The sequence below is a fragment of the Anser brachyrhynchus genome, assembly GCF_964034855.1.
Source record: "Anser brachyrhynchus genome assembly, chromosome: 7".
Taxonomy (NCBI): domain Eukaryota; kingdom Metazoa; phylum Chordata; class Aves; order Anseriformes; family Anatidae; genus Anser; species Anser brachyrhynchus.
Genome location: NC_137701.1, coordinates 19937057 through 19949715, shown reverse-complemented (window position 1 = coordinate 19949715; position 12659 = coordinate 19937057). Strand labels below are relative to the sequence as shown.

The 12659-nt window shown below is 41.5% G+C and overlaps 2 protein-coding genes across 2 annotated transcripts in view; both read left to right on the top strand.

The window, feature by feature from the left end:
• The first annotated feature begins 65 nt into the window (after positions 1-65).
• CDCA7 (cell division cycle associated 7) lies at positions 66-8886 on the top strand. Its single transcript, XM_080600908.1, has 10 exons — positions 66-210; positions 1070-1195; positions 1577-1687; positions 2987-3238; positions 3673-3750; positions 4472-4660; positions 5022-5162; positions 5608-5757; positions 6309-6445; positions 6765-8886. Exons 1-10 carry the CDS (start codon positions 190-192, stop codon positions 6793-6795), a joined length of 1236 nt encoding a protein of 411 aa, XP_080457034.1. The 5' UTR covers positions 66-189; the 3' UTR covers positions 6796-8886.
• A 135-nt stretch (positions 8887-9021) lies between these two features.
• LOC308198477 (uncharacterized protein) overlaps positions 9022-12659 on the top strand; it is a 40055-nt gene continuing 36417 nt past the window's right edge. Inside the window, exons 1-2 of the mRNA XM_080600919.1 lie at positions 9022-9864; positions 11941-12001. The gene's annotated coding sequence lies outside the window, so the exon portion shown is untranslated. The remainder of the gene's footprint in view (positions 9865-11940; positions 12002-12659) is intronic.

The following is a 12659-nucleotide window of genomic DNA, read 5'->3' as shown; positions in this document are numbered from 1 at the left end:
AAGCGGTGGTTCCTCCCCCCCCCGTAGGGTTGCGGGGTCGGGCGCGGGGCGCGCGGTGCCGCGGCGGTGCGGGCTGCATCTGCCAGGACGCGGGCGCCGAGGCGGGAAAGGCGCCGGCAGGCCCCGCCCTCCCCGTCCCCGCCGCTTTGGCGCGAACGTTGAGTTCCCGCCACGCGCCCCGCCGCCAACATGGCTCCGCCGCGCCCGCAGGTGGGCGCCGCGACGGGACGGGACGGGACGGGACGGGACGGGACGGGACGGGACGGGGGAGGCCGGGGCGCCGCGGGTGGGGCACGGGCCTGGGGGGGGGGCCGTGGGGGGCGTCCCGCGGGGGGCGTCCCGCCGCTCCCCGGCATGGGGGGACGGCACCGGGAGCGGGGCGGGGGGCTTCGGGGGGCTTCGGGTGTCTGGTTCCTGCGGTGGTAACGTGCGGGCTGGGCCTCGGGACGGCTGGTGGGGGTTTGGGTACCCGGGCGGGGTGTAGGGGGCCCCGGGAAGTGGCTGAAGCCCGACAGACGGGGTGTTCCGTCCTGCTGGTGGAAATTGACGAAGCTGTCCGCAAGAGTAGTGTTAAGCCCTTAATTAAGGGGTCTTAGCTAATTCCTTAACAGCTATAGCGTGCTTGGTGTGTGCCTTACCTTCGGTGTAATAGATTAGAGCAGCTTTCTAGAGAGGCTGCTTGTGTACTTGTACATCTCTCCATCGTTGTCTGTAATGAGTGTGCTTAGACCATGCTGGCAACATGCGCGTAACAAGTGGAGAACAATATGATTTTTGTGTGCGTTTCTACCTCATTGCAGTCATAAAAAATATTTTTGGATACCAAACAAAACTCATCCATAATAATGATCAGAAATGTGTGAGAGCAGAACCTATTCCCATGTCTAGCTTTGGGAATACTTCTTGTGATGATGATGACGATGATTATGCTGGTGTGAGATGTTTTGTATCATGTCCAAGCGTATTAAGAATTCTTAAATGTTTAAGACTCCTAAGCTTCAGTTTAACAACGTGTCTAAAAGCTTACAGCTGGCTGCCCCATTAATGGTGTTGTCACTGTTCTTTACAGCGCCGAGGATGCTGGGGAAGGAGAAACTTCACGGCGTTCCGAAATACAAAGCTGATCCCTATGGAAACGTCCTCATCCTCTGATGACAGTTGTGACAGTTTTGGTTCTGATAATTTTGCAAACACAGTAAGTACGGTACAAGAACAAATAAAACTGAGTGTGCAGTGCTGGTAAAGACCCGCATGTTTTGTGCATGATTAAAGCTGTTTGCTCTGTTTACAGTTTTGTATGGTAGTTCTAAATCTGTGCTATGTGCTGTAATTTCATTTCACTGTTCGCTAGTGCTTCTAGGTGGTAATTGTTGGAAGTAGATTAGCTATTTATTCTAGCCTTTGAAATGTCACCTAACCTAACATGCCTGATAATTTGCAACTGCAGTTTTGAAACCACTTATAAATCCCTTAACTATTTTTTTTTTTATTGAGAAAGCTGTTTGCTTGTATTGCACTTGTAAGTGTGAATTATTTTATATACAACTAAAGTTAAAGGATACTTTATTCTCGATAGAAATGCAAGTTTAGGTCGGATATTACAGAAGAACTGGCAAAAATCTTTTATGAAGCCTCTGATGATGAATCCTTCTGCGGCTTTTCAGAAAATGAGATTGAAGATGCGTTGGTAAGACAGTTGATTTTGGTTGGCAATTTTAAATTTGAATCCTTACACATTCTTAATCGAAAAATAATGGCAACTTCAATTATTGTCAGAAAGAACCATAGTTTCATTTAATGTAATATACCGTCAGTCTCAGTAGCCATAGTTGCATTTTCTTCTTGTTCTTCAATGCAAAATGTTATGCTAGCTCACTGACTCCAGCAAACCTGAGAAAAATCTCTGTGTACACTGGCATGCATTCAGACCTGCACTCTTACAGTGTAACAGGAAATGCTGTACTGCTTGAGAGCACTGTAGAAATAGTCATAGGTGGTGACATCCTGACTTCAGTACAAGATCAGGTTTGTAAGTGTTACCATGTTTGGCATAAAATAAGTTTCTGTTGTAACTTTAGAACCTACTGAGGAATAAACTAGGTTAGCATCTGACTGAAAGGAGATGTGTACTTGAGTTAATGCACAGCAGTAAGGAGAACAAGTAGGAGACAACACTAGAATAAATATGTGTGAAAAAGGAATCAATAGCTACACTTAAATGAAGAACCGGGACCAAATATGTGGTATAATAAAACCCCATGTAAATAAGAATTGACATTTGAGACCAATGAAGACCTTCACACTGAAGCAGGATGTTTATGTCTAGGACCAAAATATGACTCTCTTACCGAGTCTAAAACTAAAAGCCTATCGGAAAGTGGGCTGTTAACTAAAGAAACTATTTCTTGTCTTCATCGGACCCTTGATTCTTGTAGAAGTTCTTATCAAGGCATCAGAACTCAAAGATAAGAAATTGCTGGAGTTTTATTCATCATTATTTAATTGACTAGTGTTAGGAGGAAGTTTTCACTTGCTAGCAATCTCACAGTATCAGTGATAGATATCCTTCACAGTTTACAGACTCGGTTTTGACCTGTGATGAGAGCTGAGTAATGTTTTTGGTTGTTATTTTTTTTTTTTTACAACCAAATACTGTATGTTGAGAAATTGAGCCCTTAAAATGCTATTCTTTCTCAAACTCGCACATAAATTATTTTCACTGCTAGGCCTGCAAGTGACAGCTTAAAATTGCTGCAAGTGAAACAAGGCTTTTTTTCTGATGTAGTACAGCGTGGCTCTCCTTGACAGTTTTTTGCCTTTTTAAAAATTAAAATACACTAGAGCATAGGACCAAAAGCTTAAAAACAAAAGTGTGTATTTCAGCCAGATTTCCTCTTTTACCGCCCCTAAACAAAAAATGGTCAAACTATGTAATTGCAGACCAGCTCACTTGGATTTGTATGCTTCTATTCTGATTTGTTAACAGAAACTGGAACCAGATTCAGAGGAGAATGATGGAAGTGCTGAAAGTGAGGTAGCTCAAGGAGCGCGGAAACACTCTGCTCCTCTAAAAGTAGCTATGAAGTTTCCACCTCGAAGATCGGAAAGGAGGAAGGCTGAGATGGAAAGTCTTCCTGAAAAGCTGATGCCTGCTCCAGATTCAGACTCTGATTCTGAAGAAAAGGGCTCTGTGTTTTTAGAAAAAAGAGCTTTAAACATCAAGGAAAACAAAGCAATGGCAAGTACTCAGTGTCTCCCCCCATTTCTCTCATTCACCCCCTGCCTTGATTCTTGGGGACCTCTTTGGTTATTCAAATTAACTCATAATGTATTCACATAATTCCCATTAGAGGAATTTGTATTCCTATTATTTAAATCTGATACTTTATGTTTGCTGGCACATGATAATCCATAGGCTAAGTCCTTTAGTAAAAATCCTAATATTGAAGGCCTATTCCTGTTTAGGCTTGCAGCCTATTAAGTTCAAGTGTTTTCAAATTACCTGCAGTCTCTAGAACATAAAAATGAGACGTAAAAGTAAAAAAGTTGAATGGCTATGCTTCCTGCAAGTAATTGTACTTCGAGCCAATTGCCCTAATCTAACAGTCTGTAGTAGCACATAAACTCCCTTTTAAGGCTCTGTTTCCTTTTCTTTTTTCCTTCTATTGTTAGCTTGCAAAACTAATGGCGGAGTTGCAAAGTGTTTCTGGTATCTTTGGTGGGAGAAGGTCATTGCCAACTGCCAGTCAAGTAAGTATTAACTTAGTGTATTTGCTTTCAGGTTTCTGGGTCTCAAATTCTTGAATTACAAAAAAGGACTCTTCATTAAAAGGCTTAATAAACCCTGGACATCAAAGTCCAGATTGCACGTCTGCTTTAGTAAACAATACTCATTGTGCAATTCTCTGTCGATTTGGCACTGTATGAATTAATCCATTCAGTTTTATAAAGGCCTAGGTGACTCCACTGGCCAATAAAACCAAATGAGATGTTGTATCAATGCCTATTTATAGAAAGGCTGGAGATAAGGGGGGCGGCCAAAGCCTTGAAGCTCAAGTCTGAATATTCTGTGACTTTGAAGCATTGGAAAAAAAATGTTTTGTCCTTAAAGTAATAGGGTTGTGAATCAGCAATGAAATGGATTTCATTGCTAATTTATCTGTGAGTTGTGTGAGGATGGGAGTAATGATAAAAGTGGAAACTTCTCATGGATATGGGTTCTGCTGCTGTGTGTGGGAATTACTGTGTATCTATCTGCATGGACACAAAAAGCTGCATTTGGCTTGTTCTCCGCAGCTGGCAGTACACTCAAGATGAATTTGCCTAGGATGTTTTTTACCTTGTGTTTTCTGATGGTTGGGGGAAGAATTCTTTTTTTGGGAAAGAAAGAAAGCAGGCATGTCTTTTGGAGGCCGAATGCATAGTGGTGACAGGAGCTGTTGCTTAATTAGGGGCTTTTAAATTTTACCAGGGGCCAAAGCGACTTCCAAGACGTTCATTACCTAGAAGTGCATTGAGGAGGAACCCAGATCGAAGTTCTCGGCCTCACACAAGGTCCAGGTCTCTGACTGAAGGTCCTCCTACTCCTTTACCAGAAGAGGAAGATGATGACCGGTACTTCCTAGTGAGAAGAAGGACAATGTCTGATGAATACATGGAGGTAAGTTGAGGTTCTAGTTCTCCAGCTGCAGGTTGCTATTGAAGGTGGTTTTCTATCCCTTCAAGAAAATAGAAATTCATTCAGAGCACCTTATCCTGGATGAATTGCTTCCTCTGTACTCCAGCAGAAATTAAGTGTGCTCCAGTGGCATTTCACTTGATCTGTCACCCTTCAGATGCTAAAGCAGCGTACATATTGAATGTCTTTGCAAATCTCTCTCTCTCTCTCTCTCTCTCTCTCTCTCTCATTTTTATATAGAAAGATTATTTGAAACTTTAGCACTGGTTTGAAGATTCCCTTCTTTTTTGTGTAGAATGTTAGCTGAATCTAATCCTGACTATTTTGTGTCTTCATTATTCAGCATGATGCCCAGACTCCCAGGAGGGGTCACCGTGGTGCCATGGCTCTTCCACACATTGTGCGCCCGGTTGAGGAGATAACAGAGGAGGAGCTGAATAACATTTGTGGATCTGCAAGAGAGAAAGTGTATAACAGGGCCATGGTAAGTATATTCCGACTTTGTGAAATGCATACTTCTGCGAAATCGTTTGCCTGTTATTCCCTGCTTGTGGTTTAGCATCAAATAGAGCAGACTCCCCTCCTCACTGATAGGAGGGATGTGATTTTGGGGAGAAATATGCCTGAGGTCTTAAAACGTCATCTTCTGTCTTTCCCTGAATTTATAGAATAGCCTTTACCAAGCCAGTTGGCTTGCTTTAACCGTGGAACAACCATAATACATAGGCAATACCAGCCTGTGAAAGTGTTTGTTAACAGGCACCTAAGATGTGATGTTAAAATAGTCTCTATTCAAACTTGTGAGGTGGCTTTCTGTTCCAGGATAAGCACTGCTAACTGCCAAAGACTGCTTATTAAATGCTCTCTTTCCCTAACTAAGGAGTTATTTTTAAAGTTTTGTTTCCTGAATTGCTTTCCCCATATTGTAGGGATCCACCTGTCATCAGTGTCGCCAAAAAACCATAGATACCAAGACAAATTGCCGTAACCCTGATTGCATAGGGGTACGGGGCCAGTTCTGTGGGCCATGCCTCCGCAATAGGTACGGGGAAGACGTCAGAACAGCGTTGCTGGATCCGGTAAGACAGTTCTTAACGTTGGCCTTATTGTGCTTAACTTGAGCAGAGAAGTACATTTGTTATACTCATAGCTAAAGAGTTGCTTGCAGTGCTGTCATACATAATGTGTTCTTAATTTGATTCAAACTGAATGACAGAAATAGTTACTAGTTACGTGGTTCTATTTACAGGAATAAACTATGAGAGCAGAGAAGCTGACAAAATATTCTTATATTTGAGCATCAGAATAGTGTTCTCTATTTTACCTTGCATTAGTGCTTAATGTAGTACAGAGAATTGTATTGTGGACAAATTTCATTGCTACTGTGGGCTATGGAATTGGTGCAGGAGTTGAGCAGAGCAGAATGCTGCCTGTGGTTATGTGCAAAGAAGGCAAAGGAGAGTTTAATACCTTAGAGACTGAAGAGTTTGGACTCTTCTGTACTGGTGACTTCTGCAGCACTGATGGTCACTGTAAAACTAAGTGGGAGCAGTATCATCTTTTAAGTCACAGTTGTGAATCATGTCTGGCATTCCAGCTCAGTTAAAAAGGATGTCTCTCTTTCGTCTAGACCTGGAGGTGTCCACCGTGTCGTGGAATCTGCAACTGTAGCTTCTGCAGACAGAGAGATGGCCGATGTGCTACAGGTGTGCTGGTCTATCTGGCCAAGTACCATGGCTACGACAACGTCCATGCCTACTTGAAAAGGTAAGCATGCTATTGTGTCAGTGGCGTGGCTCTACTCTAAGTGGGATAAGTAGCTGAAAGCTGGGGGAGAACTTTCCGTTCACATCTGTTTGTCAGGTAGATGTCACAAGACTAGTCCACATTGTCTTTGGAATCGAGGATTTTTCCAACAACACTTTTCTGACATGTTTGTTCTTAACCAAAACAAGTGGTATATTCACTCTGTCTTTTTGCTTTTAACATGACCTGTGTTTATTGTCATGACCTCCACTAATGTGTCTAGAGGCTTTCCAAGCAGTGGTTTGCTATAAACTAACACAAGTTTCTACTTGTCTTTCAGTCTGAAACAAGAACTTGGAATGGAAGACTGAAGCTCTGATTGCCTTTAAATTACGTACTCTTTCACCAATGCCATATTATTGCCTACAGTGAATCACTTAATCAAATGAGATTACAAAGCCAGTGCCTTTGTTCCCTCCCCTTTGGGGCAAAAATAGTGTATCTCAGTGCAAATCACACTTGGAGAAACTGTTTAATGAGGGGCTTTGCCCATAGGCCATTGTTTTCTTTTTAAACAACTTTTGCAAAACAGAAAGCCAGATAGCATCAGTTTTTGCTTTCATGCCAACAACATTTTTTTTTCTGAAAGAAGATGGGACTTTAAGCCATTGGAGTTCTATTCATGCAGTAATCTGTGCTGCAGGTTTATTTATGCTTTGAAGTTGATCACAAAAAGATAGAGATGTTCTGAACATTTCAGGGCATTGTTCCCCACAGAACCAAGCAGGGAAAGGTGTGTGCTTAACTCCTGGCCAACTTCTGCTGCAATAGACTCTTACTGAACATAAATGATCAAATGGAAGCTAACAATTCTCTAAAACAGCAACTCATTCTTAAGTTCAAAAAGGAAGCCCTAAAGGTTGCGGTCGAGCAGTCTCCAAGCATTAACATTTGGTTTTATAGAGTACTTAAAGTGCACATTGGCCATTTTGAAGGAGATTCTTTAGCAAGTGACTTAATTGTAGCAGAAGCAACTGGGGGTAGGCACTTTTGTTCTGTGTTTTCTCAGATGAGAGGAGGCCACTGCTGAAAGCTTCCGTAGCACTGCACTAGAGTTGTCTAGTGATGACAGTAATCTGAAAGTGCTGGTATGCATCACAGTGACCACTTAAATTACTGTTGTTTTTTTGGATTCTCTTTTCCCTGCTCTTGCTGCCAACTGCAGACTTGCTTCTGTGCAGAATCAGCCCAGGTCCTGGCAAAGGAGGATGCTTGGCTAAGTAGAGGAGTAGTGGTTTGTTTGGCTGTTGACCAACTACAAGCATATTAAAGGTGGCAACTTGTTGAACTCTGTCAGGAAAAGGGGCAATGACAAACAGTCATTGGAATCAGAAGCCTTAGTTTTCTTTTACCTATGAACAAAATGAAAAAGTAAGGACTTCCTAAGCTACAGTCCAGCTTAAAGTGAATGACTCTTTCACTTGCATAGAGCTTCACAAACATAAATAGATAATGTTCTCAAAAGACATACCCTGGCTGTGGTAACAGATAAAGAAGAACAATTGATCAAAAGGCTTTTAAAAATGAATAAGAAGGGAGATGTAAAGGTTGCGTACAGTTTGTGAGCACTTATAAATGTGATTAGTGCTGTGGTCTCCTTAACAGTCCATCCATACTTCTATTTGTATCTGGCTCCCTGTGATCGCAGAAGGGTATTTTGCGTGATGTTAATGAAGCACAAGTACAGCAAAAACTGAGCTGAAGAGTATCTGGTGTTGCGTGGACAGCGTCTTCTATTCTACAGCAGTGAGTGCATAAGGTGCCACAAAAATAGTATCTGGAGAACCACAGTGTATAATTGCGCTTAGTTTGGTAATGGAAACTACTGTATAAGCTTTGTATAAGGTTTAGAATGCAATGTTATACGTAATGTACAGTTGAATAGTAGGGAGAATCAGCTTGGATTTATTGAGCACTAGAACTAAACATGGCTTTTGACCCCTCTGCTTGCACAGTGTTTGTACTGTGTGTGTATATAATGACCCATGATTTATACCTTTCTGGGAACTAGATCAGTGTGTGTGGGAGGGGGAAGAGAGAAGAATTTGGACACAAGATACTTATGTCTCAGACTTGAAGATCTGTTTCATAAATCATCTGTGCTATTGAAAATCTCCTGTCCTCTGTTTTTGTAGCGTGAATAGGTGTGCAATCTAAGGTGGAGTGTGATCTGCCCTCTAGGTACATTTCATGAAGAAGGAACTCTAGAAGTACATGTTCTGACAGATAAAGAGTGATTTTTCTAATTGCTGGGCTTCCTTTCTGATTGCTAGAGCTTGAAAGGACTGTGCTAAAAGCAAACCCTTGCTTTGTATCCTGGAGACTGCTGTATTAAGATTTTTTTCATCTGCAAAGCTGTATGAAAGTTTTTATTTTGAAAATAAAAAATTTCTGGGTTAGAATTTCTTGCCTCTTAATTGTTCTTAAAAAGCCCATTACAGCTGCACTTAGTTTTTACCACTTTTCAGATAAACTATTGCATGTACAATTGAGAAGTACAGGAGGCGGTTACTCTCTTCATACATGGAGGAGCAGCGTGACTACATCTTTCTCTCCCAAGTCCTGTGTACCTGAACTGGGCTAGCTTTGGTAGTCGTGCTGTTTGAATTGAATTGTCTGATAGTTAATGACTAACTTGGGGTGATGGAAATACAGTTACTGAGTTCAGGCAAGATGCAGATGTTCAGAACCTTCAGCGTTTTTTCTTCAAGCTAGATATCTACATTAATCATGAGATGGAGAGGACGATATAGTTTGACACAAGTAGAAGTCAGATGCCTGCTGCTCCCCCCCATTAAGTTTAGAGCTGTGTGTTAAAGCAGAGAATTAACCAGGGACCTTGTTTGCAGGCTGGTAGTGCACAAGACCGTTTCTCATACTTCTTGCTGGAGTCACTGTAGCTTCGTCTAAGAGAGCAGTTAAATGAGACTATGGCAGAAGATTCCACGAAAATTGTACTGAGATGGTGGAAACAGGAAAGTGATCGAGCAGAGTGTCTGAGCTGCCCATGAATACTCTCTAATGGTAAAATCCTCATTTCATTACTATCACCAAAAGCTTTGTACAGATGTTTACCTTTCATCGCCACTGGTGACATGAGAGAAAATTTGTATTTATGTAGTGTGTTAGTTTTAAGGTTTACATGATGCTGAGGTGTCTCAATCCAACTCTTCCCCCCAAGCCTCTGCACCACAGCTGCTTAAGTATTGTTGATGTTAACCTGACAAAGGACTCATGCTTTATATCTGCAGCAAGTCGGTGGCAATTTAAGATACTTCATGTGGAGAAAAGTCTAACTATTGGGTAGTTTTGAAAACAAAGATGCATGGAAGCAAAATCACTGGAAAAGGAAGAACAGAAGAATGAAGCTCATGCGTGAGGTAGAATGACTTAATTTATTATTGAAAAAGGCTGCATGAGTTGATTCCCTCACTACTTTCAGCTCTAGGGCAGGCGATCTTGCATCTAGGTCTGATAAAACTTCCAACTTTTTTCTAAAACCTGTTATAATCATTTATAATTGCTAGAAAGGATTAGTAGGCAAATTGCACTCTTAAATTTCTTGGACCTTTGTTCCTTGTGCGTTCTTAGGGGTGGATGGAAAGGGCATTTGTGCCTATGAAACACTGCGAAGTGATAGTACTAGAAGGGTGACCAATAACTCCTTTTTAATGTTAAATATGTAAATATAACCTAAAGCCTGCTTATGAGTCAACTATTTTTTCACATTGATACAGTATCTAGAGATGGAACTGGACAATTTTCTCCTTAATATCAGAAGATTCTCTTAAAGTAATATATATTAATATATATTTTTGGTTCTTCCCCGTCTCACTTTCTTTTTAATTTAACCATATGTTGAAGTGTTAGGTCTCCTCAAGTGTATTCCCTTGAAATAAGGATTTTTGTCTCTTAACCTGTGAAGCAAAATGTATTTTTCCTTGTGTGTAAGCTACAAAAATAGCATTAAAGAATTACTTCACTTATTATATTACTATACTATATTACTATACTTTACTATACTATATATACTATACTATATTACTTTACTTATTACTGCTAAATAACATGCGCTGCACATTCCAGAGCAGCATGCTCTGCTGCTTAACAACAGCTACATTAATGCAGGGAGGTGCAATGCAAATCTAAAAAATACACATCAGCTTTGGAAACAACTCCCTCTGCCTTCCCGGCTTCATGGGCTAAGATACCTTTTATTTGTGTGTTTAAAAAATCTTTTATATAAAGAAAAGGAAGGATGTGATACTACAAAGCATACATAGCAGCATTTGCTCAGGTAGGTTAAAGGGATCAAAAAGGGCAAAGCAATTGCATCTAGTTGGAGAAGAGCTATGTGCTGTAGGTTAAGGGAGTACAGCTAGCTTTGAAACCTCACCTGTAAGAGGCAATGTGAAGGCGTAGTTCTCCACATCTGATGCATTTGGCAAGAGAGTCACCCACTGACCTCTGCTGGCATAAACCAGCCTGTTCTCTTAACGGCGTTCTGCGAGTGCAGCTCTTGCATGGCTAATGGCATAAGCTAGTATAGAGGTTTTGGAAACACCACCTGCTGTTCTCTAATATTCTTGGCCATGCAGCTAGAACAAAGTGAGTAGAAGGATATGGCTTCCTCTGTCAAGTGTAGGCTGACTAGTCTGTGGGGTCCTGAACTCCAGCACCATGTAGTGCCGTGCAGTGTCAGAGAAATACATGAGTGCGTCAGCTCCAAGTGTTATGTGAGGGCATCATCACATCGTGCTTAGTTCTCACCCTTCTACCAAATAAGCCCGGGACCCCTAGGTGGGTGCCTCAAAGAAAGAAAAACAGCCACTCACCCTTTGGGTGAAGGGGAGTGAAAGGTGGGTGCAAGCTGTGAACGCAAAGGTGTAATGGTCAGTGCTAGTGGTAAGGGTCTTGAAAGTAGAAGGGGGAGGGCAGGACAGGAACCCTATGGTGACTGGTATTTTTAAGAAGCTGTGGATGCTGAATTTGTATGAAAATGCCTAGAGGACAGAACTACAGGCATGTTAAAGATCTGCTTGCTACCACCAGTACAGGCTTCCTTCTGACTGGAATTGAACCTGCTCTAGTTGCAAGGGTGACAAACAGTTCTGTTGCATTTAAAAACAAACAAACAAACAAACAAAAACCTGCACAACCAGAAGACGTGGTATGGTCAGGATGGAGTGGAAAGGTATTGAGTCAGTCTGCCTTTTATTAGTAGTACTTCAGCAGTATTTCTCAGTGCTGATTGCTTAAAGTAGAAAAGCTTAAATCAGTTGAACTGTAGATCCTGCTGTGTTGAGCCCTACTCATACAATCTTTCCCCTGGAGTATGTCTGCAGGTACAACTTACCTGCTCCTGAAAATGGAAACAAAATGTTGCTAAAATTATAGCTTTGTGTTTGGGCTCAAGTTAGCTTTATATCCTTATCTGTATGTTAATATCATTGCAGGCAGGGAGAGCGAAATTGTGTCCTAGGCTGTGTGAAGAGGTTTAAGTAACAGAAGCCTATGGTAAGCATCCTCATACTGTTGTAATCGCATACACAGTAACAAAGCAATCCTACCAGCACCACTTCTGTTGGCCTTGTTTTACTTCCTTTTAATTTGAATGCCCACATGAAAGTGGTATGTTTGCGAATTGTTATATAAACTGGGCACGCACAACTGACTGCCACGAGGGCTGGGGATGAGAAGGCTCCTACCAATATCAAAATTCATATATCCTTCCTGAATATCCAAGCAAGCACCTGTTTGAAAACAAAACAACTGTAAGACTATATTGGAAATTAACAATTTTAGAATTCAGAGTTATGTAGACATTTTCTATTACATTGTATAGCTGAGGTAAAACAAGTCCAATCAGCGTCAACCATTTGGTTTGGTAACGTGAAGATCCACTATCTTTAGATGTGCTCTGAAGTTCCAGATCTAGAAGCCTGGTTATGTTACTACTCAAATGTGAATGAACTTAAGCACTCTTGCACGATTCTCTTTTTATATAGCTTATTAGCAGAATTTAGCAGTAGGAAAGATCCTATTTCTTAGTGCTTTTGTGGTGTGGGTTTTTTGTTGTTAGGTGTAGGGGGTGGGGTTGGTTTGGGTTTTGGGTATTTCTTTTTGAGCCTGGTTATAATGCGAATACAAGTGATAACAGTGAATCATCAGGGAA

Excerpts from the sequence above, each read along its gene's own strand:
- CDCA7 (XM_080600908.1), top strand. The coding sequence starts at position 190 with ATGGCTCCGCCGCGCCCGCAG. Across the intron at positions 3,239-3,672 it reads TCAAGGAAAACAAAGCAATG|CTTGCAAAACTAATGGCGGA; the intron begins GCAAGTACTCAG and ends TTCTATTGTTAG. Across the intron at positions 6,446-6,764 it reads GTCCATGCCTACTTGAAAAG|TCTGAAACAAGAACTTGGAA; the intron begins GTAAGCATGCTA and ends CTTGTCTTTCAG.